The sequence below is a fragment of the Hemibagrus wyckioides genome, linkage group LG05 (assembly GCF_019097595.1).
Source record: "Hemibagrus wyckioides isolate EC202008001 linkage group LG05, SWU_Hwy_1.0, whole genome shotgun sequence".
Classification (NCBI taxonomy): domain Eukaryota; kingdom Metazoa; phylum Chordata; class Actinopteri; order Siluriformes; family Bagridae; genus Hemibagrus; species Hemibagrus wyckioides.
Genome location: NC_080714.1, coordinates 13,009,122 through 13,036,506, shown reverse-complemented (window position 1 = coordinate 13,036,506; position 27,385 = coordinate 13,009,122). Strand labels below are relative to the sequence as shown.

The following is a 27,385-nucleotide window of genomic DNA, read 5'->3' as shown; positions in this document are numbered from 1 at the left end:
CCTTCTGAGATACAAAAATTCTCTTAGTGCTGCTAGATCAGCATATCTCTCTGCCCTACTTGAAGATAACAAAAACAATCCTAAATTTTTATTTAGTACTGTAGCAAAACTAACTAGGAGTAAAACCACTGTAGAAAAGCACACACCATCTATATGTAGCAGCAATGACTTCATGAATTTTTTCAATGAAAAAATTTACAATATCAGGCAAAAAATTCAGACTATTAATTTCAAACCAAATTATTTGAGATATAATTCTTTGACAAGACAGAGGTGCTAGTACTAGGACCACATGCAGCTAGAAGTAAGCTTTCTGATTACAAAGTAACGGTGGATGGTCTTTCGGTTTCATCTTGTCCAGCAGTAAAAGATCTTGGTGTGATTATTAACTCTGGTCTTTTGTTTGCAGCTCATGTAGATAATATCACTAGGGTAGCCTTCTTTCATATCAGAAATATTGCCAAGATAAGAAATATGATGTCACTTCATGATGCAGAAAAACTAGTTCATGCTTTTGTTACCACTAGGTTGGATTATTGTAGTGCCTTGCTGTGTGGATGTTCCAGTAGGAGCATGAACAAGCTCCAGTTAGTCCAGAATGCAGCAGCTAGAGTCCTAACTAGAACCGAAAGATATGAACACATCACTCCTATTTTAGCCACACTACATTGGCTCCCAGTCAAATTTTGCATTGATTATAAAATACTGTTACTGACCTATAAAGCACTAAATGGTCTCGCGCCGCAGTACTTGAGCGATCTTTTAGTCTTTTATGATCCGCCACGCCTACTCCGATCAAAGGGTGCAAAGGCTACAGCAGGGGGCAGAGCTTTTTCTTTCAAAGCCCCACAGTTATGGAACAGCCTTCCAATTAGTGTTCGGGATTCAGACACAGTCTCAATGTTTAAGTCTAGGCTGAAGACACATTTGTTTAGTCAAGCTTTTAATATATAGTTTTCTTAGGTAAAGGAACAGATCTAGAAGGTTCATGGGCATAGAATGTTTGGTGTACTGGAATGTTTGGATGCTGTCGCCTTACCACCCTCACAAGTCGCTCAGGTTTGCTAACTGTGAAGTGGTTGGATGCCTTATGTCCCGGGAAGCCTTCATGTCTGTCACCTTCTGCCTCTCCCTTTTAGTTATACTGTTATAGCTAGTCTTGCCGGAGTCCCTGCCTGCACTTTACACATAATCTACATTGTCCTTAAACATCACATGATCAGAATCATACATAATATCTTTCTCTTTCTCTCTCTGTCTTTCTCTGTTGAGCTATACACCCCACTCCTGAGCTCCCAGTGTTTGCCAGTTTCCAGTGTGACCACTGCCCTCCCTGGTCGGAGTCTCATCGCTTGGTGGTGCTCACTTATGCTGTGGATGGATCTGTGTGGACCAGGAGGCAGCCATGGACAGAGCCACTTGGGGACTTTCACACCATCACAGATCTGCCATTTCATCTGTCAGCTTGCGACAGCAAGGAATTAGTGTCTATAATAACCTTAGAAACTACAATGTTTTTCCTTGCCACCGTCACCACAGGCTTGCTCATTAGGGATAAAATAGTTTACTAATTTAATTTAATAATTTATTCTAATTTCTAGTTATTTAGTTATTTTTTTTAATTTCCTTTTTCCCCCTCCCCTTTCTCCATTTATCTTCTTTTGTAAAGCTGCTTTGAGACAATGTTCATTGTAAAAGGCGCTATACAAAATGAATAATCAGTGAGAGTGTCCCAGAGAATACACCCAAGACTACAATTCTGTACAACCATAGACCATGCCACCTTCACAGCTGCTTACAATTGATTACTTCACTGTCAATATGAATGTAGCAGGATAAGCACTTTGCTAGCTATGAGGGAATGTCTGAGGCATATAAGATGACTCACCTTCCTAAAGTTGCTAACCAGCAAGGCGCTTAAATAGGCCACCACTGTGGAATAGCAGAAGGGGGTTGAGATGACTATGTCCTATAAGAGGTTCACAGAGCTGTTTCACACTATTTCTCACTCCCTGAAAGGCAGAGTTCAAATATTTGTTCTGCACACTAATAGCTGACAGAAGGTGAAGTGAAATCATGATAAAAGCCACCTTTCAACATGTTCTGAACCAGAAAGTACTCACCGAGAGGGCATGGACCGATAATGTTCGACTCTAGTATCGAAAGAAAGAGAAGGCACTATGAACGCTTGTGTTTCTACTGTGGCCAGTCTAAACACATTGTGCAGCCCTCTGTCTTTGACCACTGGCCATGCTCAACCCATCTAAAAAACAGAAACAGCTCTCTAAACTCTCCTACAGTGAGTCATTTTTCACTTTTTGGCTTGCCAATCACTCATATTGTGAACGAGAATACAGTTCTTTTTTTGGCAATCCTGGTTGACTTCAGGGCTTCAGGCAACTTCATTGACCAAGGAACTGTGAACACATGCCATATCTCCATTAAAGCCCTGCAACATGCCATTGACAAAGGAGCTCTTGGCAATGGCATCATAACCCACAGCACACAGCCAGTCCTGCTCCAGGTCAGTGCCTTAAATAACTCTTTCCATATCACCCATACCACTAGGCACCACATCATTCTGGGGTTTCCATGGATGCAACTATATGACCTGCAAATATCCTGTACTGATAAAGAAATCACTCACTGGAAATCTAACCACCACAACCACTGTGTCCAGGTTCACTTCTACAACAGTAGAAAGCCAGAGAAACACACACACCACTCATCATCCCAGCAGAATACCATGATCTTCTACAAGGCTTCAGTAGAAAATCACGGCTAGCTGTTTACCACTGCAATGCCCCAATAACTGTAGGAGAATCATTCCCTCATGTAACTGGATTTACCTGCTTGAAGAAACTATTAAATAAAAAGAAGTGGGCTTTCAGTCAGATGGACAAGGAACAGATGTGGAGAGTGCAGGAGGAGTTTAAGGTGAGACTGAAGGAGGTCAACGAAGTCTATCAAAAGAAGCTGGAAGGCAGGCAGAACAATGCAAAGGAGGTGAGAGATGGCATGGTGCAGATCACAGGCTTCAAAGCAAAACAACAATAACAAGCTGATTTTTTCATCAGTATTTTGAGCTGGTTGACACCTACAGATATGTTGGTGTCCATCTCAGCAACAAGACGGACTGGAAGGTTAAGTCAAAGGCAGTGTACAGGAAAGGGATGAGCAGATTCTACTTTCTAAGGAAGCTCGGGTACTATAATATTTTTAGCAAGATTGCAGCAAAGATCTACCAGCCAGTGAAGTCTTTTTCCAGCAGTAGACTGCAGAGGTGGCAATAAAGCTGGAAATGGAGAAAAACCTCAGCAAGTTAGTCAAGAAGACTGGCTTGGTCTTGGGTTGATCTTTGGATGATTTTGAGGTGTTGGTGTAAAAGAGAACACTCAGTAAACTCACAGCCATTCTAGACAAAAAGCATCCCCTCCATAACCAACTGGTTAAACAGTTCCTGTTTATGGAGACTCAATCAGCTGTAGAATAGAATGGTACAAGAGGTCATTTGTACCAACAGTGATCATATTGTACAACAGCTCATCAGTTTACTGGGACACTATTTTGGAGTGAGCCAGATAAACTCATTGTCTCTACCATCCACAATGCCTGGCCTGGTTTAAGATTCCCCACAGGGTGCTAAGGGCATTCTAAACTGGGATTGTGGAGAGCCTTCTCACAGGGAGCATCACCATCTGGTTCAGCAAACCTTGTGAGGGGGGTAAGGCGACAGTATCCAAACATTCCAGTACACCAAACACTCTATGCTCATGAACTTTCCAGATCTGCTCCTTTACCCAAGACAAACTATACATTGAAAGCTTGACTAAAAAATGTGTCTTTAGACATTGAGACTGTGTCTGAATCCCAAACACTGATTAGAAAGCTGTTCCATATCTGTGGAGCTTTGTAAGAAAAAGCTCTGCCCCCTGCTGTAGCCTGCTACCTGAGGTACTACCAAATTCCCTGCACCTTTTGATCGAAGTAGGCATGGCAGATCATAAATAACTAAAAGATCGCTCAGGTACTGTGGTGAAAGACCATTTAGTGCTTTATAGGTCAGTAATAGTATTTTATAATCAATGCGAAATTTGACTGGGAGCCAATGAAGTGTGGCTAAGATAGGAGTGATCTGTTCATATCTTCTGGTTCTAGATAGGACTCTAGCTGCTGCATTAACTGGACTAACTGGATCTTGGAAAATCCAGACAGTAAGGCATTACAATAATCCAACCTAGAGGTAACAATAGAATGGATCATGAAGTGACATTAAATGATCATCCATAGTTACTTTGTAATCAGAAAGCTTACTCCTGGCTGCATGTAGTCCTAGTACGAGCACTTCTGTCCTGTTAGAGTTAAGCAAGAGGAAGTTAGTGACCATCCACTGTCTAATGTCCTTTACACATTGTTCAATCTTAATAAGCCATTGTCTCTCATCTGACTTAGCTGAAACATGTAGCTGGGTGTCATTGGCATAACAGTGGAAGTTAATACCATGTTTATGAATAATTGCACCAAGGGGGAGTATATATAAGGAGAAAAGCAGTGGGCCTAAGACAGAACCTTGTGGAACACTGAACATAATCTTGGTATGCATAGAGAAGTCACCATTTAGATCTATGAACTTATAACGATCAGTCAAATAAGACTTGAGCCAGGAGAGGGCTGTTTCTTTAACATCAACAACATTTTCTAGCCTATCAAGTAGAATAGTGTGGTCAGTGGTGTCAAAAGCTGCACTAAGATTGAGCAACACCAGCATACAGGATACACAACCCTGATCAGAGGCCAGCAACAGGTCATTTACCACTTTAACCAGGGCTGACTCTGTGCTGTGATGAGGCCTAAATCCTGAGTGATACATTTCATGAATGTTATTCCTATGTATGTATGACCATAACTGCTGTGCTGCAGCCTTTTCTAGGATCTTGGAGATAAAGGGCAGGTTTGATATTGGCCTATAGTTGGACAGCTGACAGGGGTCAAGATCAGGTTTTTTAATCAAAGGTTTGATAACCACTAGTTTAAAATATTTAGCCACACAGCCAGTGACAAGGGAAGAAGTTATAATTTTGTTTTTTTTTAGAGGAGCTTCGGTAACTACTGGTAATATCTGTTTAAGGAAACATGTGGGTAAGGGGTTTAGTATGCAGGTTGAAAGTTTTCAAGATAAAATTTGTGAAATTGAATCATGCTCTTGAAGGGGAGTAAAGCATTCTAAGCACTGACTGGATATAGTTATATTATCTACAGGATTATCTATCAGATTAGTTAAATTAACACTGAATTTTTTGCCTGATATTATCGATTTTTTCAATGAAATAATTCATGAAGTCATTCCTGCTGCATATAGATGGTGTGCGCTTTTCTACAGCGGTTTTACTCCTAGTTAGTTTTGCTACAGTACAAAATAAAAATTTAGAATTATTTTTGTTATCTTTGAGTAGGGCAGAGAGATACACTGATCTAGCAGCACTAAGAGATTTTTTGTAGCTCAGAAGGCTTTCCTTCCACGCTAACTGAAATATTGCCAATTTAGTTGATGCCATTTACGTTCTAGTTTCCTAGTTGATTGTTTTAAAGCTCATGTGTGGTCATTGTTCCAGGGTACTAGTTTCTTCTCTTTAATTATTTTCCTTTTAAGTGGAGCTACAGTATCTAGGGTATTACTCTAAGTAATCAGTCGCCTGATCAAGTTCTGTGGGGTCAGACGGCCAACCAGTCATGGATGATGATTCTGGGAGACTGTTGGAACCCAGAGCCCCTCTCCGGGTAGACACTTCAGGGTGGTTCTAGAGCCTTTTTTTTAAAAAATGCAGGACAAAAACAAAGAAATAAAGTACTCCTCCAGGCTTGGATGAGAAGAAGCAACCGGTTTTATTTAAAAATATCACCAGAAATGGCATGCAAATACACAGAAAAAAAAAAGCACACCCCCCTTCACAAATCCCCCAGTATATATACCTTCTAGCCCAGCTGCCTAAACTTGCTGGGCTCTGTTTTTCTATGGATTGTTTTGAAGTTCACAAATTTTTCCCCCTGAAAAACACCTTTCTGTGAAGGCCACCTTTCTGTGGCCTTCATACAGCCTATGGGTCACAAGTTTTAATTTTAACACGTATTAGTTGTTGATCTGTCTAAACTTCAGAACTTATTTAGACCAAAACCACATTTATTTCATTACCCCTTTAATTTATCACTTATATTTTAACCTACATAACCCCCATGTTCCATATGTTTGTGTACTTGTTTGTTGTTCCTGTGTGGTTCATGGTGACTGCCTGGAAATTACTTTAGTTAAGGATTATTATTATTTAAGGAAATGGTGCTGGCCTTATTTTACTTCAGTTTTCACTCATTGCCTATGTGGTGGTAAAGGTAAAAGGGGTAAAATGGCTAGTTTTTTTAATTTAGGTTAACTAACCTAGTTTATCTTTAAACTATTTATTTAGTCATTTACTTATTTTATTATTTATATATTTAGGCTAGGAATCGCCAGTTTATTTTAATATAGTTTAATTTAATTCTCTAAATCTTCCATTGCTTCGTGCTTTTAAGTCTGTATTTTTCCATTACACCTATTCAGCATTTTCTCCCTATGTTTACATTAACATCAGCCACTGCAATAATATTTTGCTCGTTTCTTCTGGCGCTTCAATAACATTTTCTCCAAACACACTTCCGTCTCGGCACTTGTTGTTTTGTTCTTATGCCCTTGTGTTGTTTACGCCAAAGCCAGAAAATTTGAGAATAATAACCCACTAACGATGACACAGCCAGTTTTGCTCATCTCTATTTTTTGTGGGTTTATATATTCTTTTGTACCAACTGGTTCCTTACATGGTTTCACATCTAACAACCTACTCAGATTCTGTGTCTATTTTTATGCTAATTTCATCTATTTACCATAAGTTTAGCTGTTGACTAATGATTATGACAGGTGCTTAATACTGATAGGATTATTCAATAATCAGATAATCAGTAGATTAAATACGATAATTAGATAGGCATCATTGTTTATGAAAGTGAGAGTAGGTAAAGATAAGTTATATTGATAGTTATATTACTTTAAAATCATCATCTGATTAAGCATAACTGAGTGAGTTTAATGATTAAACAATTTATCTCGATTTACCTAGCTCATCTCTTTGTTTTATTTTAATGCTTAAACCTGAATCGGATCTGTCTTAGAGATTAAAGGAGAGAAATCAAATATACGAGTTGCTTAAGGTAATTCCCTTACTGATTAAAATAAAATGTAATTAATGATTAGATGTATGAAAAGTATAAGTTTCAGAAATTTCCCACAAGACTATTGGTCAATTTCTCTGCAGTAGCAGATGTAAATGTACTTTTAACATGGTGACATGGCAAATTGTGTATCTTGTGTCTACGATGAAATTTTTATGAAATAAGATAGTGGTCTGAGATAGCTTCTGACTGTGGAAGTGTGACCGTTTTCTATATTTAAGCCGAATGTTAGAATAAGATCCAGAGTGTGACCTCCATTAGGAGTGGGTCCTATTATGTTCTGAATCTAAGATGGATACAACTGCAGTCCTCATAGGGTCTTCTAGACTTCTGAAAATGAATGTTGAAGTCTCCTACAATTAATGCTTTGTCTAAAGAAACAACAAGGTTTGAAATGAAATCTGCAAATTCACTGAGGAATTCAGAATATGGCCCTGGAGATCTGTAAATAACAATTAGTGGAATCAACTCTGAACTTATTTTTTGTGGCTACATAGGTTAGTATAAAGAACTTCAAATGTGTTGAATTCATGTCTGGGTTTTTGTGTGGCGCCTAGCTTATTATCATGAATTATTGTGACACCTCCTCCCCTGCCTGTTAGACATGGTTGATGTGTATAGCTATGACCAGGCAGACAAGCTTCATTTAACGCTACATACGTGTTTGTTTAATTCATGTTTCTGTTAATGAGAGTATATTAAACTCCTGATCAGTAATCAGTTCATTAACAATAAGTGATTTGGATGAAAGAGATCTTATATTTAACAGTCCTAGCTTCAGATCAAAGGTGCTGGCTGTGCATTCACTATGGTCTAGTTTTATGCTAATCAAATTTTCTGATTATTTATACATTTTTGTTTAGCTTTGGGAACAGACAGTCTCAATGTTGTGAATCCTGGGTGAAGACTCATTGCAGCTAGCAGATGGTCAGATAAGCCTGCTTGTCTGCTCCCTGGCCCTGGCTCTGGACCGTCACAGATTAACTAGACCTGCTCTAAGACTATGTGCTATGCACCACCTGGACATCCAGCAGTTCAGCGACCATAACTTGCTGTAAGCTACATTGCCATGCCACATTTGGATGGGGCCAGAGTATATTATAGCATTGGACATCGCCTTTGCTAATTTATACACAATATTACTCTTTGTAACCTCAGACTGACGAAGGCGTATATCATTAGCTCCTACATGGAACACTATCTTCAAGAACTTATGCTTGCATAGGACCCTAAGATTACCATTTAAATTAATGCTAACGACGGAGGAAGAATTACTAAACATCCTGAAGCTCACACACTGTGCAAGCTTAACGTTTGCCATATCTTATGATTACGTACCTGTAAGTGAAATTAATATGGATATTGAAGAGCTCTGAAGTGGGTTTTCTCCGATTGCTTTTTGAAGAATGAAAAATAGAAAGCCCCCCAAAAAAAGAAAAATTTACTGCAATAAGTAAGTAAAAAATTTGAAAACGAAAGGTGACAATGTAAAATATTGAGGCAAAAGAGAAAATTAGATAGTATAAACTAAAATTAAAATGCAGACACAAGCAAGAAACTTTCAAACACTGTAAGTGTTTCAAACACTTCAAAACTCTCCTCAGGCAATCCGGCTAATGATACACCACAAAGGAAGAGGCGGGATTAAGCAATAAAAATGCTAAAATGCAATACAATACAAGAGAAAGATTATGAACTAAACCATAGCATGAAACTTCCTTAAAACTATCATGGCTTCAACACCAGATAGCTAGAAGCTCTGTAGAAAGGTTAAAAAGCAATGGAGAAAGGTGGTAAACCTGACCATGCTAGAGAGAAAAAAGTTGTAATTGTAACAATTAAACTTAGTCTTCTCCAAAAAAGATTAAAAAAATAAAGATTATTCGATAGCCTAGATAAAACAAATCTCCAAGAAGTGGATGAGAATGTACCAGGGAAAAAAACTATATCAATAGACACGGAAGCATGAGCACACAACTAGTTTATTGTATGTACAGGTAGTAATGCATTATAACAATACCAGCAGAAAGAATTCAATTCTCAAAAATGTATGAATAGATTTTTAGAGAATTTTAGAGAATTTTTATATCTAGAGTAAACAGAGACCCATCTGAGAGGCATATCTTAACACTACTTTTGGCAAATTTGGATAAAAATTAGCCAATTTGAGGGATCAAGGGATATATCTCAAATTAAAATCTCCTCCAATAATATCATCCACATTTGGTAAGCTTGGAAAAAAAACTAATTCTTCATTATCCTAATATACAGAGGCATATACAGAAACTAGGATAACTGGTACATAATAGTGCTTACTTGAGATCATAACGAAATGACCAGTAACAACAGAACATTCGTCAGCTCAAACATGACATTTTTGTTAATGATAATGGCAGCCCCCAAAGCTCACTAAGAAATGTTAGAATGAAACAAGTGGGAACCTATCCAGGCTCTGCTCAAATGAAGCAAAACTATGAACCAACAGACTAGCCTCAGTCTGTCATAGTAGTGATACAAGGCATTTAGAAGTGTTAATAGGACTCAGCGATACAGATCTGGTGAGATGCATACTGGATGTATACTGGACAAGGAATTGAAGAACAAATAAACACCCAAAAAAAGAACCCCACCCCACCATAAATCATGACCTTGACTGAGCGCTCAGGCCTATGTTGATACATGAAGCGATTTTATCACTGTAAGTCACAATATTTGCAATACTGTGAGGTTGCCAGTAGGCATTTCCACTACTGATTGCACTATCGGAGGGTGGTGCAACTACATTTCCATTTTTGACAACAAATCAGTTTTCTTGCTGTTAAAATTAAACATTCGGGAGGGAGAATGTTTGAACATAAAACGCTCCTGGGTTAATGCAGCTGACATTCTGGACCCCTCCCTAATTGAGGAGTTTCACCTAACTCACCCCCACAGGCCAGCTCCTCATGCTCAGGGTCATCCACAACGGAGAACACCAGGAGGTGTTCCTAGAAGGGCGGCTCTGACACGTCTCATCCGGTCTCTGAACACCGGAGGGAGCCCTCGCCGAGTTTTGAAGCGATCACATGGTTTCTGACGGACATTTAAGTAGCACGCACACACCATTATACGCAAAGTATCACTTCCGGGTTGTATATTGAGTGTTTTGTTTTTCTCCGTGTATGACTTTGTTTTGCGTTTCTGATTTCTCATTTTTGCATGCCTTTGATACTGGTTTCTGTATTGACCCTGGTTTCTGTATTGACCCTGACTGTTTCCTCGACTTTGATTTCGTTTGCTGTTTTTCGGATTTGTTTGCAACACAGCTTGCTTTCCGGTATTTTTGACCTCTGCTTTTGTCTCTCGTTAACAATTTTGTCCTCTGGCTGTGTATAATTAATGGATGTAAATGGATGGATATAATAAATAATGGATTCTACACCTTTCGCCTCTGGCACTTCCTTACAGTATATATGCATCATATGATAAAAAATGAAGGAGAAGCAGTGTGTGCTCTTGGCCATAGATCATGTGAATGTTGATCTCTTACATTGATCCATCTTTTTTACTCATCAAAGTTATAATGAATCAACATCGTACTTGTGAAAACAAATGCAAAAGTGATATAATTGCTTGGCTTACTGTTCACTGAAGTGACAAACATTCAATATATTTTCTACTAAAATCTTAAATAAATAAATTGATAACAGCCTATTTATGAAACAATTTATTAAGCACACATCAGGTTGTTAATCAGGTTTTATTTTTACAAAATATATTCATACAAAGTGTAGTATTCTGAGTGCACAAGCAGAAAAAAAGAATACCATTTCGGGAATAAAGCTCTACACAGGAATTCTCATTGTCTACACAGGAACCATAAAACCATGAGGAGCCTGTTCTTTCTGTTTTGTGTCTGCTTAATTTCAACTGTGTTGTAAACAACTAGAAGAGCGTTAGATCAACTCTGACCATGGGATGACCTTCTCATCCCAAGGAATTTTTTGACAAACCAATTGATTTAGGCCACTGGCAAAGAACAGGCCCAAGAGAAGGCTCCTTACTTCATACCGGCTCACCATGATTCATACATTACACAGAACACATCTTTAAAGAAATACATCAGGTTTCAGCTTATAACTCTTGAAGGACCATGACTGTGTATCAGGACTGGTTCAGACAATTGATTCCTGATTCCAGTCATACAGTTATATGAAGATTCATTCATTTCTTACATTCATTTTTTTCTTAATCCTCCTTATTGACTTTTGCTCTGTAAGTGTTTACATGATAGATTTGTTTCTGTGTATTAGAGTAGTATAATAAAGACTTATCTGTCTTTAAACAAAATTGTTTTGTGTTTCATGGTAATGATTTTATTGTTTTAAGCTGCTGATCTTGTTACTGTGTATATAGTACTTTAAATAGTGTATATATCACTATATTCATACTGCTTGCCACAGAGCTAATATCCTATGAATAACACTGATTATCTCCTTATCATGACACCTGTTAGTGGGTGGGATATATTAGGCAGCAAGTGAACATTTTGGGCAAGCGTAAGGATTTGAGTGAGTTTGACAAGGGCCAAATTGTGATGGTTAGAAGACTGGATCAGGGCATCTCCAAAGCTGCAGCTCTTGTGGGGTGTTTACAGTCTGCAGTGGTCAGTATCTTTCAAACTGGTCCAAGGAAGGAACATTGGTGAACCGGTGAGAGTGTCATGGGTGGTCAAGGCTAATTGATGCACTTGGGGAGCAAAGGCTGGCCTGTGTGGTCCGATCGAACAGATGAGCTACTCTTGATCAAACTGCTGATAAAGTTAATCCTGGTTCTGATGGAAAGGTGTCAGAATACACAGTGGATCGTAGTTTGTTGCGTATGGGGCTGCAAATCCGCTCACCAGTGAGGGTGCCCATGATGATCACTGTGCACCGCCGAAAGCGGCAACAAAGGGCACATGGGCATCAGAACTGGACCACAGAGCAATGGAAGAAGGTGGCTTGGTCTGATGAATCACGTTTACATCACGTGGATGGCAGGGTGCGTGTGCATCACTTACCTAAGGAACACATGGCACCAGGATGCACTATGGGAAGAAGGCAAGCTGGCGGAGACAGTGTCATGCTTTGGGCAATGTTCTGCTGGGAATCCTTGGGTCCTGCCATCCATGTGAATGTTACTTTGACACATACCACCTACCTAAGCATTAAAGTAAAATGAAGTATAATAAAGTAAAATGTTAATAATATATCAAATACTGTACAGCGTAGCGTTGTTTAGGAAAGCACGGTCCGGGGATGCTGAATATATACATACATATACAGTATATAGATACATATGTATGTATATATATATACAGTATCTCACAAAAGTGAGTACACCCCTCACATTTTTGTAAATATTTTATTATACCTTTTCATGTGACATTGTAGCAGAGTGTCATATATATATATATATATATATATATATATATATATATGTATACAGGGTGGGGCATAAAGATCTCCCACATTTGGAATGGGCGCCGTATGGGCAGTAGTGGCAGTAGAGAGGCGGGACAGGTTTTTCATTCCATTTTCATTTTCTTCATCAATTATTATAAAAATCTTTCTTTCTTTTTTGACGCAATACCACCTGAGATGACACGGAGAGTCATGGAGAGCTTCCGGGAACAACTCCATCAATGTATTGCCAACAATGGCCACCATTTGTTTGATATAATTTTTAAAACCCATTAAAACAAAACTGTTTTTTGTGTACTTTTCAAAAATATAATCACTTTTTTTCTAGATAGTTGTGTTCTTTTTTTATATTCATTCAAAATGTGGGAGATCTTTATGCCCCATTATATATATAATCACCTTCTTCCCATAGTGCGTCCTGGTGCCATGTGTTCCACTGGTATATTCCCCTGGAATATTTGCTGGAGTTTAAGTATCGTTAAATATAGTTAAGGGAATACTCCAGAGACAAGATGAGTTACCTTGAAATTGGCATGCCTGTTTTTAAATGTATTATAAATATTGCAGGTATACTGGGAGCACCAGCTGGATACATCAAGAACTATTCATTAGTAATCATTTGTGCGTCCTTTCACAAAACAGTGAACTGTATAGTCAGCATTATGGTTTTAACTAAGGTGTCTATGTTTATTGATATAACATAAATACTTCAATAATTTCATCAACTAATTTAATGAAATTTAGTAATGTTTTATTCATTGTTAACGGTTAAAAATATACATGTTGGCATTGCATCATAACTTAGCATTGAGGAAACCTTCCTGAATTTTTGCAGATATTCCAAGCTTGGGGTTGATTTTTTTAAATTAGAGGTTAAAATGTCCAGAAGGATTTGGCCATTTTTATTAAAACAGGCTACTCTTCAGTGAGTAGCCTGTTTTAATAAAACAGTTCAGTCTCTTGTCATTTCAAGACTTGACTGAAAGTAATTCAGCCAGCCATTGCTGTGCTCCCTCCACGCCAAGAGATCCTCCTCAGATCATCTAAAACTATTAATTTGGTCCCACCCTGTCTCAAGGTAGGCACTCATTCTCTTCTCTGTTTTGGCACCTAGGTAGTGGAATGAACTTACCCTAGACATCCGAACAGCTGAGTCACTACTTTCCTCAGATGATGGGTAAAGACCTACCTCTTCTTGAAAATCTTAAACTAGCTCATAATTATTTTTCGTGTTTGTTTATATGTAATAAAAACGCTATGTTTCTACCTTGAGTTTTTAGACTGATGGTGAGCTGTTTGGCTTGTTGTGAATATAGATAGAAATGTCAGTTCTATGTACATATAAAAAGTGAGTACACCCTTCATGCCATTATTTTAAATAAAACAAACATAAAATCACAGAAGCATGTTGTAGCTACAGCTAAAAAATTGGTCTTCACTCTACAGAAAAAAAAAGATTGGTCTTGCCATTCCTATGGTTTTAGAGGGGCTTGATTTTATATTTATTATTTATGATTTTTCTATCATTTAAACTAGTGATTCCTCAATGAGCTACACAAATGCACACAGATCCCACCATAACATTCAAACCACTGACAGGTGATGTGAATAGCATTATCTAGTTACAATGGCTCTTGCAATAGGTGGGATATATTATGCAGCATGCAGTTAAAGTGCTTTAAACTGCACTGTGTGTAGACATTTTATGACAATCCCTCTTAGTTCAAGGGAATTTGTGATTGAAGGCATATAATGTGCCCTTTACATTACAAATAATGTATATAATTAATCTGACCAATTGATGATACAGTATGATTTTGCCACATGCTTTATTGTTTGCATGCACTGAAATGACCAATGGCTGGAAACAGCATTGCAATAAAATTTAGTCCTGAAAACAACAAAAACAACAAATCCTGTTGTTCATTGGGGCACAGTTAGCCTTGAAGATTGATTGAGGTCTACACTGCCTAAATGTCTGTTTATTACACACTGGTTCACACACCACTTAAAATGGCCATTATAATGAACTACAGCAGTTATACCTAAGGTCCTAAACAGTTACTTTTACAATGTGTAAAATATTTTATTATTACATTTTCACTTTTGTATTTCATTATTTCAGTATATTAAAATGAAAAAAGTGTTTTAAAAATGATAAATCAATTGTTTTTTAGTTCATTTAAAAATAGAATAATGAATGAACGCAGAAAAATAACAAGGAAGCCACCAAATACCAGATTCAGTTTCAGACGGGATTATTGGAAATTCAGATTAACATTCAAATTTATTTGAACTTCTCTTTGGGGCGGACTTTTCTTGTTCACCGTGAGTGTGAGCGCAAGGGCGCGCTCTCTCTGAAAGAGAAACGCTTGAGTGTAGTTGATGTGCTTGTAGTACAAGTGGGAGCGCGCGTGCGCGTTTATTTGCGTTTCCTCGCGGTAAGTTGAGGAGCGCGACAAATTTCAGTGCACAGCAAGGCTGGTCACCTTTAGGAAGTTTAAAAAAAAATAGTCGGTAATTTTCACTGGAAGTATTTTTTGCTAAGCGGTGAACATGTCTGCCCCACCAGCTAAAGTGAGTAAAAAAGAACAGAACTCCAACCACGACGGAGCGGACGAGACCTCTGGTAAGCAGCGAGGGCCTCGTGAGCATCGCCATTTTCACTTTCTCTTTTAACGTTTTTGAGTCCCTTTCACAAACTGTTTACCAAAAGGGCGGCAGCAAAGTATATCAAATTTTATATGTCTCGTTGCGAGTTTCATGAGTTTATGATTGGCTGTGGTCGTCGGCGGGGTTGGATGTTGAGTGCTCATGAGCAGTGGAAGGCGCCGGCAATGGAGGCCATGTTAGATAGCCGCTAAAGGCTAACGCCATTGCTACGGCAACGAATTATCACGATATGTTCGGATAAAATAGTTTTATTTAGTTATAATGTGTATGCGCTATATGCTTTATATGAAACGTGCATTGAATGCGGGGAACTATATATTTATTAGGCATAACTAGAAATTTGTACAGGATTAATCGTCGAGGCAGTACGCCACATTATTGTCGTGGGGTAACGACCTCCGCCATGATGTATATATCAGTTAGCTAACCTGGCATGTTGGCTATACGCTTAGGTAAATCGGGTTAATAATTACACATCCAAAAATGTCCAGTAAAACTCACAACTTGTATGGAAGGTGTGTGTGTGTGAAGAAACTAGTCTTGTACGTGTGTTAACCATACGATGATGTTGCACGAGAGAAGGGAAGCAGGCAGGTAAAGAACTCTGTTTCTGCACATTTAAACCACGCGGCCCGAGCAGCAGGAAGCGGCGTCTAACCTCTCATGGACAAGAAAATTAGCTGCTACAATGTACTTCTAGTTTATGAGCTGCATAGTGAATCACATCCATCAGATGCCACGCAAACTGCGATTTTTTTCTGCAGTAAGACGAAATTGCCGAAAAGTAAATTATCTACATGCGTGAATTTCAAAGTGGAAACTCCGCTCAACTTATTTTGTCATTTGAAATGTTCTTTTAGCCGTATTGATATCATGAAACTCCATGTATTCTCCTAGACGTTTAAAATTTTATTACGTTAGAGGTATTTCCCTGATTCCGAAAAGTCGGTTTTCGCCATCTTTTCTAACCATTGTTATTTTCTGCGTCTTCAGAAAAGGAGCAACAGGAAGCTATTGAGCATATTGATGAAGTACAGAATGAAATTGACAGGTTAGTTCATTTTCGTATCGCATCAAAATAATCAAATAGTTATATTTATATGAAGGGAAATAACAGAATTAAACGGCAATGTGTTTGTCCATCACAGACTGAATGAACAGGCCAGTGAGGAAATTCTCAAAGTTGAGCAAAAATATAACAAGCTTCGCCAGCCATTCTTTCAAAAGAGGTCAGAGCTCATTGCCAAAATTCCCAACTTTTGGGTCACTACATTTGTGAATCACCCACAAGGTAAGCAAGCAAAAATCGGCACCAGAATGTAAAAAAAAAAAAAAATCCATCATGACCTTAAATGGCTTGATCATTTGTTTCGAACAAATAGAACAAAAAGATATATACATTCTTCAATATTATGTCTTCTGTTTTCACCCAGTCTCTGCTCTCCTTGGTGAGGAGGATGAAGAAGCACTTCACTATCTGACCAGGGTGGAGGTAACAGAATTTGAAGACATCAAATCAGGCTACAGAATAGATTTTGTAAGTTTCTAGCACATCCTAAATATTTTTTTAAACTAAATTTCTTTTTGTTGCTTCATTATGTTTGAGATTTTTGCCTGTGTTTCATAGTACTTTGATGAAAACATGTATTTTGAAAACAAAGTCCTATCAAAAGAAATTCACCTGAATGAAAGTGGAGACCCAACTCCAAAGTCAACAGAGATCAAATGGAAACCAGGAAAGGTGTGAATGATTGATACTCATTAATACACTTTAACATGACTTTTTCAAATGCTGTATATGGGTTATTGAAGAAACATAATCTGTGGTCCTTTGAAGGACCTTACAATTCGTTCCAGTCAAACTCAAAGTAAAATGGGCAAGAAGCGGCAACATGAAGAGCCTGAGAGCTTTTTCACCTGGTTCACTGATCACTCTGATTCAGGAGCAGATGAGTTGGGGGAGGTCATAAAGGACGACATCTGGCCCAATCCTCTGCAGTATTACCTGGTGAGTTGCAAGTAGTTTCCACCTTTTAATATGAGTAGAATATTGGCTAGCTTAACCCTCCTGTTATCTTCGGGTCACTTTGACACGGTGTAAAAAGTACTCAAAAATGAGGTATAATTTTATATAAATGAGATTTATAATACCAAATTATCGTTATTTTTTTTAAGTGAAAAATATGTTAATGTGTTGGAAACAAGCTGACTAAAAAGGTGAAACAAAAAAAATGATCATGCATACCTCATTTTTTATAAGCGGTCAAAACAGATCAGGTCAATTTGGCACGCGGAGAGAATAAGTGTATAATAAATGGGAGGTAAATACAAGGGTTAAAAGTTGTTCTGCCTGTAGGTCCCGGATATGGAAGATGAGGAAGGAGAAGGTGAGGATGAAGATGAGGAAGGTCTAGAAGACATAGATGAAGAAGGAGAAGATGGAGAAGAGGATGATGGGGAGGTAATTTAGAGCAAAATTTGCTTCCTTTATTTTTCATTTAATATTATTGGTGGATAAATGATTTTAGCAGTGTGTTGGTGCTTTGAAAATGTCCTTTCCTCATTTCAGGATGATGGAGAGGATGAGTGAAGAGTAAGAATGTTGAGCATAATCCATCACTGGTCCTGTCTGCCTCAACCCATCTGCATCTTTGGCCATTCTTGGGAGCAAAAATTCATCCTTTTTACTCCCTTTCCTTACTGTCCTTTTTTTTTTTTTTTTAATTTTTTTTTTAATTTATTTCATTTTTTTAGTTCCATCTTCAGTCCTGACTGTGCCATGTTGAAATCTACCCAGGAAGACATTTAATAAACTGACTGCAAAATAATGCCACTATGGCAATCTCAACTCCCAATTACATTTTGAGGATTAAACAAGGCAAAACACTGTAATATAAGCAGCACATTGTCTGATGTACACTTGCGAATAGGGTAAAATTTTTATATAAATGTATATGCATATTTCATCCTGTTATTGTGGTTAAATGAACAAAGGCCATGGTGTGTGATGTGTATTTCCAGTATCTTTCTTAATAGCTTTGTTGCTCATGGCATTAGAACTGCTTTGTGATTGAGTTTTCCCCACTAGCTTGTGGTTTCATGGACATAAATCACAACTATTGTTCTCCACTCTGTGAGCTTATAATTTTAAGAGGGCTGACCCTCAGTTAGGGAGGAAACAAGGGTATTTGGATTTTTTTTAATCTTGTTTCACATTCATTGGATTTGAAGTGACATTTTGATAAAATAAAATCTTTAAAAATGTACAAAAAATAAACATTTGTCTTCATGTTTTTGCCCAAATATCTTAGCTAAATTGTGTATATTGTACTAGTTAATAACAGGATACTGTACCTCATGATTATCTGAAATGCAAGAAAAAAAGTTTATTTTAAACAAAGCAAACAATATGAACATGCTTGCGATTTCTAAAAAAAAATGTTATATGCAAAGAAAAAAAAACAGTATACAGAAAAATAAATGTGAATGTCTTGTCTGCCTTCAGAGCAATAACATTTATTTGGATTTTTGTTAAATTTTGGGTCAGCTTTTAAAAGACTTAAGTGTCCAGTGTTGAGGCAGATTGAAAGTGATGAAAAAAGAATCTGAGGCTTTTGAGCAAACTTTTGTGGCCTTGATTATAGACAAACTGCTACAGGAACAATGTGAACTTGTTTATAATGCCCAGCATAGAATGTAAACAGCGGTAATGATAATGTAACAAATAGTAGCATGATTGTACTATGAGCACAAAAGAATTAGCGTGTCCATGTCGGGCTATATCCATATTCATGGGTGATTTATATAGTAAGGGTCTGCTTTTCAGAGCAACTTTGGAATTCAGGCTAACCATCATCCAATTTATTTCTATTACTGAAATTCTTTTGGCCCATTTGACAAGTCACCTGAATTGACTGGTAAATCTAAATGTCACACACAAACACAAGTTATCCAATACATTGTGAGCTTGATATGCGTACTGGAGAGAAAAATTCAATGAATAACGAACTATGGTTCAAAGAAATTTAAATAAATATTCTGCCCACCTAGGTTACACCATGGGCATGTAGCTACAGTCACAAGAAACATGGAAATAAAAAACATTACTCTCCTACAATTACCATGTTATTCTCATGAGACAGGGTCAATTAACTTGAGGTAATAGGAACATCTTTTCTATTTCCAAGTCTTTTCAATACCACAGTATCTGCACAGAAGATGATCTAACTAACTGGAGCACAGGAATGCTCCCTGCGAATAAAACTGCAAACAGTGAGATGATTCAAGGAGCAACACGTACATTCACTAGCCAGTTTTTATTAATGTTTGATCATCACACTTCCCAAACTTTTTTTAGTTTTTGTGTTCAATAAAAACAAATACAATATTACTGTCAGTCGCAGCAGGACCACATTTCATATTTGCATAAGTCAGTTTATAGTCAGTTTATACTGTGTTTCTTGCTGTGTGTAGATTAGTAATCAATTTCAAACTATAAACACACACATTATATATGTGTGGATGTGTGTGTTATCCTATGACATCAGTAATGACATTCCTGTCCAAAAACTAAACCCCACACATGTACACCCAAAAAGCCAATCATGTTGCTGCTGCTGAATTCACACTGAAAATTGAAAACATCCAACAGGCAGCAGATCTGCAGGCAGAGATGCCTTGTTGTGGAGGTCAGAAGAGAATAGCCAGACTGGTTTTAGCTGACAGGAAGTCTATTGGGACTTTACGATCGTGGTGTGCAGAAAAACTAGAAAATTGAAGATTAGAGAACTGGACAGTTAAAAATTGAACAGATTTTGAGTTGTCCAGTTTTAGTGAACCCGTTCTGTTGTCATAGCCATGCCATGATCAGAATCACAGATCACATTCCTATCTTTGATGTGAACCTTAACTAACCTTAAGTGTTTGACCTTTATCTGCATGAGTTTATGCATTGATGTCCTGCAACATGATTGGCTGACTGGATATTTACACAGATGACCATGGGTACATGTTCACCTATTAAAGTGGCCAAGGAGTAAAAATTTAGTATATGTACACCGAAATAATTAGATTTTGTAATACGCATAAACAGATGATGCACAATAGTCATGGATCTGCAGGATTATCAGAACAAGCCATGACTCTTTTACTTCATTATTGAAAGTAGTGGCCTAGTGTAAATAGTATATCAGGATCCCTGAGGTGTTCTCAATTGAGGAAGTTGTCAGATCAACAATCAAAACTCTCAGGATCTCCAGAAGGCTGAGTTCAGTTGTCCTTTGGGGGGCTCAATCTGCTTGTTTCTTAAGGCATCCTAGGTAAGAATAAAGGCAAAATGCATTAGCACTGTACAAGATGTTTAATAAAACATTACAATTATACAATATAACAACAACAGTAAGAAAATAAATAGTAATAGGATTCACATGACAGTAAAAAATAAATACACAGAAGGAGTTATATATATGGATATAATGTGTTCTATTAGATTTACTTCTTAAAAGGAAAAATAAAACGCATTTTGAGGGTCTGCACAGATAAAACAGTTTTCCCATTTAGCTAACTACTGAAATAACCCCAATCCCATACTGATGTCCAGTCTGTGTTTGAATCGTGAGGGTTCATGATAGAAACCCAAAATTGCCATCAACTGAGCTCAAAGGATCAAAATACAAAGTCATGATCTTTTATTTAAAAGCTTTTCTTGTACAACTCTAGGTTTTCATTCCAACCAAGCAGAAGCTACACCTGATTCCAACTGGCTAATCAACTGATCTTGCCTTCAGTAGACTCAGGTGTGGCTTCTGCTCAGTTGGAATGAAAACCTGCACCCACACCGGCCCTTTGCAGATAAGTTTGGACACCCCTGCCATACAGTATATACATTTCATATAAAAAGTTTTAATCATATTTTGATCATAATATGAAAGTTTATGGCAGGGCTTTTCAGCTCACCTCCAGAAACTGCTCGAGCCTTGTTACAGAGCCCATCTGACCACTGTTAGTGGCTGCTTCAATCCTGAAATGAAAACATACTGTGATATATTTTAATGACCGCCTCATTAGAATACAAGATGTTCGATGATCAGAGGAAAACAACTCAATTAATTTAAATAATTGCTATTTTAATTTATTGTAAAAGAGACAGATACAGAGTCAGTTAAATTAGTTAAAGCATAGAGCTGTAATTACTAATAACTGTTCCAAAATATTACCCAATAATCACCAGCAGATATTTTGTTCTCTACATTTCTTTATGTCACAAGTGAATACTGTACTCAGTAAACAAATATGGCTATAAATGTACCTGGGGAAGTATTCTTCTTTGATAAGGAGCAGAAGTTTCCAAAACTGCCCTTGGTATTGTTTCATAAGCGCATTTCCACAAACCTGTATATGTTGAGAGGAGGACATGTGGAGTTTACTTTATAAATGTTAGAAATTTCTTTCTTTTTTAATTTTATTTTTATTAATTTTTCCATTCAGTACAGGGAAGTATAGAAATGATCAGTGTATCACATTTACATAATCACAAAAGAGATACTAAGGGTAAGGGTATAATTACATAAAATTATGAATAAATTCAAACCAAGAAACAGATTTTAATACATTTGACAGATAAATCCTACACATTCCTTTTATAAAATTATTGATAAAGTTCAAAACAGAGCAGAACATACAGTATCTCACAAAAGTGAGTACACCCCTCACATTTTTGTAAATATTTTATTACATCTTTTCATGACACAACACTGAAGAAATGATACTGCTACAATGTAAAGCAGTGAGTGTACAGCCTGTATAACAGTGTAAATTTGCTGTCCCCTAAAAATAACAACACACAGCCATTAATGTTTAAACCGTTGGCAACAAAAGTGAGTACACCCCTAAGTGGAAATGACAAATTGGGCCCAAAGTGTCTATATTTTGCGTGGCCACCATTATTTTCCAGCACTGCCTTAACCCTCTTGGGCATGGAGTTCACCAGAGCTTCACAGGTTGTCACTGGAGTCCTCTTCCATTCCTCCATGATGACATCACTGAGCTGGTGGATGTTAGAGACCTTGCGCTCCCCCACCTTCCGTTTGAGGATGCCCCACAGATGCTCAATAGGGTTTAAGTCTGGAGACATGCTTAGCCAGTCCATCACCTTTACCCTCAGCTTCTTTAGCAAGACAGTGGTTGTCTTGGAGGTGTGTTTGGGGTCGTTATCATGTTGGAATACTGCCCTGCGGCCCAGTCTGCGAAGGGAGGGGATCATGCTCTGCTTCAGTATGTCACAGTACATGTTGGCATTCATGGTTCCCTCAATGAAATGTAGCTCCCCAGTGCTGGCAGCTCTTATGCAGGCCCAGACCATGACACTCCCACCACCATGTTTGACTGTAGGCAAGACACACTTGTCTTTGTACTTCTCACCTGGTTGCCACCAAACACGCTTGACACCATCTAAACCAAATAAGTTTATCTTGGTCTCATTGGACCACAGGATATGGTTCCAGTAATCCATGTCCTTAGTCTTCTTGTCTTCAGCAAACTGTATGCGGGCTTTCTTGTCCATCATCTGACCCCCCACCCCTTCAACCTCTGCAGCAATGCTGACAGCACTCATATGTCTATTTCCCAAAGACAACCTCCGGATATGACGGTGAGCACGTGCACTCAACTTCTTTGGTCAACCATGGCAAGGCCTGTTCTGAGTGGAACCTGTCCTGTAAAACTGCTGTATGGTCTTGCCCACCGTGCTGCAGCTCAGTTTCAGGGTCTTGGAAATCTTCTTATAGTCTAGGCCATCTTTATGTAGAGCAACAATTCTTTTTTTCAGATCCTCAGAGAGTTCTTTGCCATGAGGTGCCATGTTGAACTTCCAGTGACCAGTATGAGAGAGTGTGAGAGCGATAACACCAAATTTAACACACCTACTCCCCATTCACACCTGAGACCCTGTAACACTAACGAGTCACATGACACCGGGGAGGGTAAATAGCTAATTGGGCCCAATTTGGACATTTCCACTTAAGGGTGCACTCACTTTTGTTGCCAACGGTTTAGACATTAATGGCTGTGTGTTGAGTTATTTTGAGGGGACAGCAAATTTACACTGTTATACAGGCTGTACACTCACTACTTTTCATTGTAGCAGTGTCATTTCTTCAGTGTTGTCACATGAAAAGATATAATAAAATATTTACAAAAATGTGAGGGGTGTACTCACTTTTGTGAGATACTGTAGGTAAATTTAAAAAAAAGAAGAACAAGATGTTCTTGTGGGATGTCTGCTCTAAGTCACTTGCTAGTGACTGTCTTTATTTTATCCATTTAAACAAAATCTGAATGTGTAGGGAAAACATACTCAATCCAATCCTTCCATAGTACTGAAAACAATTGAGACTTAAGTATTAGAGCATAGGTTAGCTTCTCCATTGAAAAAAGTTAATGTACTATATCCACCCAGTCTTCAAGAGTTGGCGAAGCTGGTTGTAGCCACTTTCTTGTAATTGCTTTCTTACTTGCTATTGTTAGGATTCTGAACAGATATTTGTTTGTAAAATCACTAGAAATCAAACCCAGGTAGATCACCTCAAAACTGAAGGGAATTTGAATCTTAAAAATAATTTCTAGACATTTATGTATTTTACGCCAATATTGGTTAATAGAAAGGCAGCTCCAGAAAATGTGGAAATGATTTGCCCTGTCCACCCCACACCCTCGCCAACAACTAGATCTGTGTAACTCTTGTTCCATCTGAGCAGGTGTGGAAAAGAACCTAGCAATACCCTTCCACGCAAACTCTCTCCAGAACAGAGAATGAGTAGTTTTCCAATGTGACTCGCATACTCCTTCCCACTCCTTTACTGAAAGTTTGAGGTTGCCTTCCCGCTCCCATCTATTCTTTATATATTGTGTATCTACCTGCTTAACTTGCTGTAGCCCAATATACAACTTTGAAATAACATTTTTACAGATATCTAATTGATAGGCTAGAGAACTTTTGATAGCCCAGCGTCTACTTTCTTGGATGCATGGTAATCCTATGGTAATGCTCTAAATAGTGATGCAATTGGAGGTATCTATAAAAGTCTTGGTTCTCTAGCCCATAATTGTCTTTAAGCATCTGAAAACACTGAAGTTTCCCCTTGGACATAAATGTCCAATAGGCTGTTAAGCCTTTAGTCGTCCATCTTTTGAACCTGTTGTCAGTTTTGTTGGGAACAAACTCAGTGTCATAGGCACACCAGTGCATCAGCATCATAGAGTCTTTCAAATTGCCTAATTTCATTACTTTCTTCCAAACATTCAAGGATACATTTAACCAAGGATTATTTGTTGTTAATAATGTATTTATCAGTCCAAATTCTCCCAATGCTGCCTGAAAAGGCACATCTTGAGATATGACACTTTCTACTTCCTTCCATCTAGATTGATATGCAGAGTTACATAAGCATACTAAAGGTTTAATCTGGGCGGCATAATAATAATAATCTCACATACATGGCAGTCCCATTCCCCCTTTCCCTTTGATAGCTGAAGGGTTTTAAATCTAATTCTGGGTTTCCTCCCATTCCAAATAAATCTTGAGAATAATTTATCCCATTCTACGAACTGCTACACTGGTATATTCACTGGCAGAGATTGAAATAAGTACAGCAATCTCGGTAAAATGTTCATCTTGATTGATTCCACCCTTGAGCTCATGCTCAGAAAGGGGATAAGATTCCATCTTGTCTTCTCTCTATTAATCTTTAAAATCAGGGGGGTAAAATTAACTTGTAATAATTTTGATATATCTTTTGATAAGACTACTCCCAAATATTTCATTGATGCTGATTCCCAATTGAGACAAAAATTCTTGGTAATGAATCCAGGTGGCTTATAGTTAAAAGGAAGAACAATTTTAATAATCTCTGGGATAATTTTGTCCAACCTTCTAGCCAGAATTGATGGAAATAGTTTACAGTTTAGTTACAACATTTAGTTTTATCTCTGCCTTTCTTTGGTATAACTGAAATAATTGCCTCCTTCCATGAAGGAGGGACAACCCCACCTTTTAATATCCAATCAAAGGTGGTAAGTAGCATGGGGGTCAATTCTCTAAGGGCTTTATACCATTAGGAGATAAAGCCATCAGGCCCTGGAGATTTGTTTAGCTTCAACCTCGTAATAGCAATGTTCAATTCCTCAACAGTTATTTCCGTTAACAGTCTCTTATTGTTTTCTGCAGAAACTGTGGGTAGATTCAAGGAGTCAAGAACCCCTATCCCCTGAGAATCATCATCTATTTGCTTCTGGGAGTAAAGATTTTTGTAAAATATCTCTAGTTTTTAAGAATTTTATCTAAGCCATTTTCTATTTTTTTGGTAATAGGATTGCAAATCTTGTAGATTGATTTATCTGCCTGTTGTTTACGTAATCTATAAGCCAAGAGTTTGATAGATTTGCCTCCCACTTCATAATATTTCTGCTTGGTAAATATAAACATTTTCTGTATTTCTTGCATGTATAAATCATTAATTTCTTCCTGCATCTTTTTAATCTCTTTTTTCACATTGGAGTCCAAATTTCTCATGTGTCTTTGTAACTTCTCTAAATGTTACTGTAATGTATTGAGTCTCTCCTGCCTAGTCTTTTTGAGTAATGAAGTGGTTGCAATAATTTTACCCCTCATCACAGCTTTACATGCATCCCAGAGCATAGGTGGCGAGACCTCCCCATTATCATTATTTTCCAAGTACATGTTAATTTCTGTCTTCAACTGTTCTTTAAGCCCATTTAAAATGCTAGAGTTTAATCTCCAAAGCATAGCCCTTGCTTTGCCATTCAAGTTGAAAGTCAAATAGACAGGGCTATGATCCGAGATATCTATTGTTCCTATCTCGCGGCACTTGACCCTGTTTCTGTCTTTACAAAAAATAAAAAAATAGTCAATTCTGGAATAAACTAAGTGAGGGGAAGAAAAATGAGTATAGGTACACCTAGACAGGTTAAGATCAGAAGAATCCAATCTAGGATTCAGCCCAACATTAAAATCTCTTCCACAAATTGTAATTCCCTGTGAATTTGTAGCCATTAAATCAAATATATGTTTATAAAAAGACCAATCTGCTCCAGGAGGAGCATATACATTGAGGTGAGTAACAAAGGAGTTCTCTATATTTCCTATAATCATAACGTATCTACCCTCCTTGTATATGATAGTAGATATACACTACTCACAAAAAGTTAAGGATATTTGGCTTTCGGGTGAAATTTCAGGATGCACCTAAAATGCACTATAACCTTTACAGGTGAACTTAATTTGACCTTCTCTACACTTTTGAATGCAATTGTCCAATTGTTCAGTGTTTCAGTACTTTTTGCATAACTTGCTGTTCTCTAACAAGGTGCTTAACGGCAAAATTCACAACTGGTGTTTGATCCATGAATTGACCAATAAATTTTCTGGTCCAATTAGAATTGGTATTTAAACAGTCCTCTTCATCATGCTGTTCACATTTTGACATCATGAGACCAAGACGACACCTAACAATTGATCAACAGGATGTTCTCAGAGGGAAGTGGCCACTGAGCTTAGAATGTCAGAGTGTCATCAGCAGGTTGCGACAGAGATACAGAGAGACTGGAAGAGTCACAAAAAGGCATAGAAGTGGACATCCTTTGGCCACATCCCACATTGATGACCGCTTCATTGTGAACAGTGCCCTGCGGAACCAGATGATGAATGCCACTCAACTCCAGGGACATTTAAGAGGGGTGTGAGGCACCCAAGTGTCACGTCAGACCATTCAAAACCGTTTACATCAGAGTGGTCTGCGTGCTAGACGACCTGCAAGGGTACCTGACCACACCACCAGGCCAGGGAGCATTTCCGCTGGACGAGGGACCAGTGGGCCTCAGTGCTGTTCCGCCAATGATGTTGGAGCCGTCAAGGAGAGCGCTATGCATCAGCCACTGTTGTCACCAGACAAGCCTTGGTGGTGGTGGTGGTACAGTCTGGGCAGGTGTGTCTACTC

The 27,385-nt window shown here is 38.0% G+C and overlaps 2 protein-coding genes across 4 annotated transcripts in view; one reads left to right on the top strand and one right to left on the bottom strand.

Moving 5' to 3' along the window:
• The first annotated feature begins 15,084 nt into the window (after positions 1 to 15,084).
• seta (SET nuclear proto-oncogene a) lies at positions 15,085 to 18,216 on the top strand. 2 transcript variants are annotated; one of them, XM_058390749.1, is made up of 8 exons: positions 15,085 to 15,330; positions 16,368 to 16,425; positions 16,523 to 16,665; positions 16,808 to 16,911; positions 17,002 to 17,115; positions 17,212 to 17,382; positions 17,731 to 17,835; positions 17,944 to 18,216. In XM_058390749.1, the coding sequence occupies exons 1-8, from the start codon at positions 15,258 to 15,260 to the stop codon at positions 17,962 to 17,964; spliced, it is 789 nt and encodes a 262-aa protein (XP_058246732.1). In that variant the 5' UTR covers positions 15,085 to 15,257; the 3' UTR covers positions 17,965 to 18,216. The 2 variants fall into 2 exon arrangements, with proteins under 2 accessions (XP_058246732.1, XP_058246733.1); XM_058390750.1 differs by lacking the exon at positions 15,085 to 15,330 and adding an exon at positions 15,514 to 15,826.
• Positions 18,081 to 27,385, bottom strand: part of gle1 (GLE1 RNA export mediator) — a 29,634-nt gene continuing 20,329 nt past the window's right edge. Inside the window, exons 14-16 of one of the 2 annotated variants that reach the window (XM_058390747.1) lie at positions 21,682 to 21,764; positions 21,330 to 21,393; positions 18,081 to 20,688 (exon numbers count right to left, since the gene is read on the bottom strand). In XM_058390747.1, the coding sequence (XP_058246730.1) occupies positions 20,620 to 20,688; positions 21,330 to 21,393; positions 21,682 to 21,764 (216 nt within the window). In that variant the 3' untranslated portion in view covers positions 18,081 to 20,619. Of the gene's footprint in view, positions 20,689 to 21,329; positions 21,410 to 21,681; positions 21,765 to 27,385 lie in introns of both variants that reach the window. The other variant, XR_009204638.1, reaches the window with a different exon arrangement.

Coding starts and splice junctions, on each gene's coding strand:
- seta (XM_058390749.1), top strand. CDS start 15,258: ATGTCTGCCCCACCAGCTAAAGTGAGTAAAAAAGAACAGAACTCCAAC. Junction 16,666..16,807: donor ATTTGTGAATCACCCACAAG/GTAAGCAAGCAA, acceptor GTTTTCACCCAG/TCTCTGCTCTCCTTGGTGAG. Junction 16,912..17,001: donor CAGGCTACAGAATAGATTTT/GTAAGTTTCTAG, acceptor TGTGTTTCATAG/TACTTTGATGAAAACATGTA.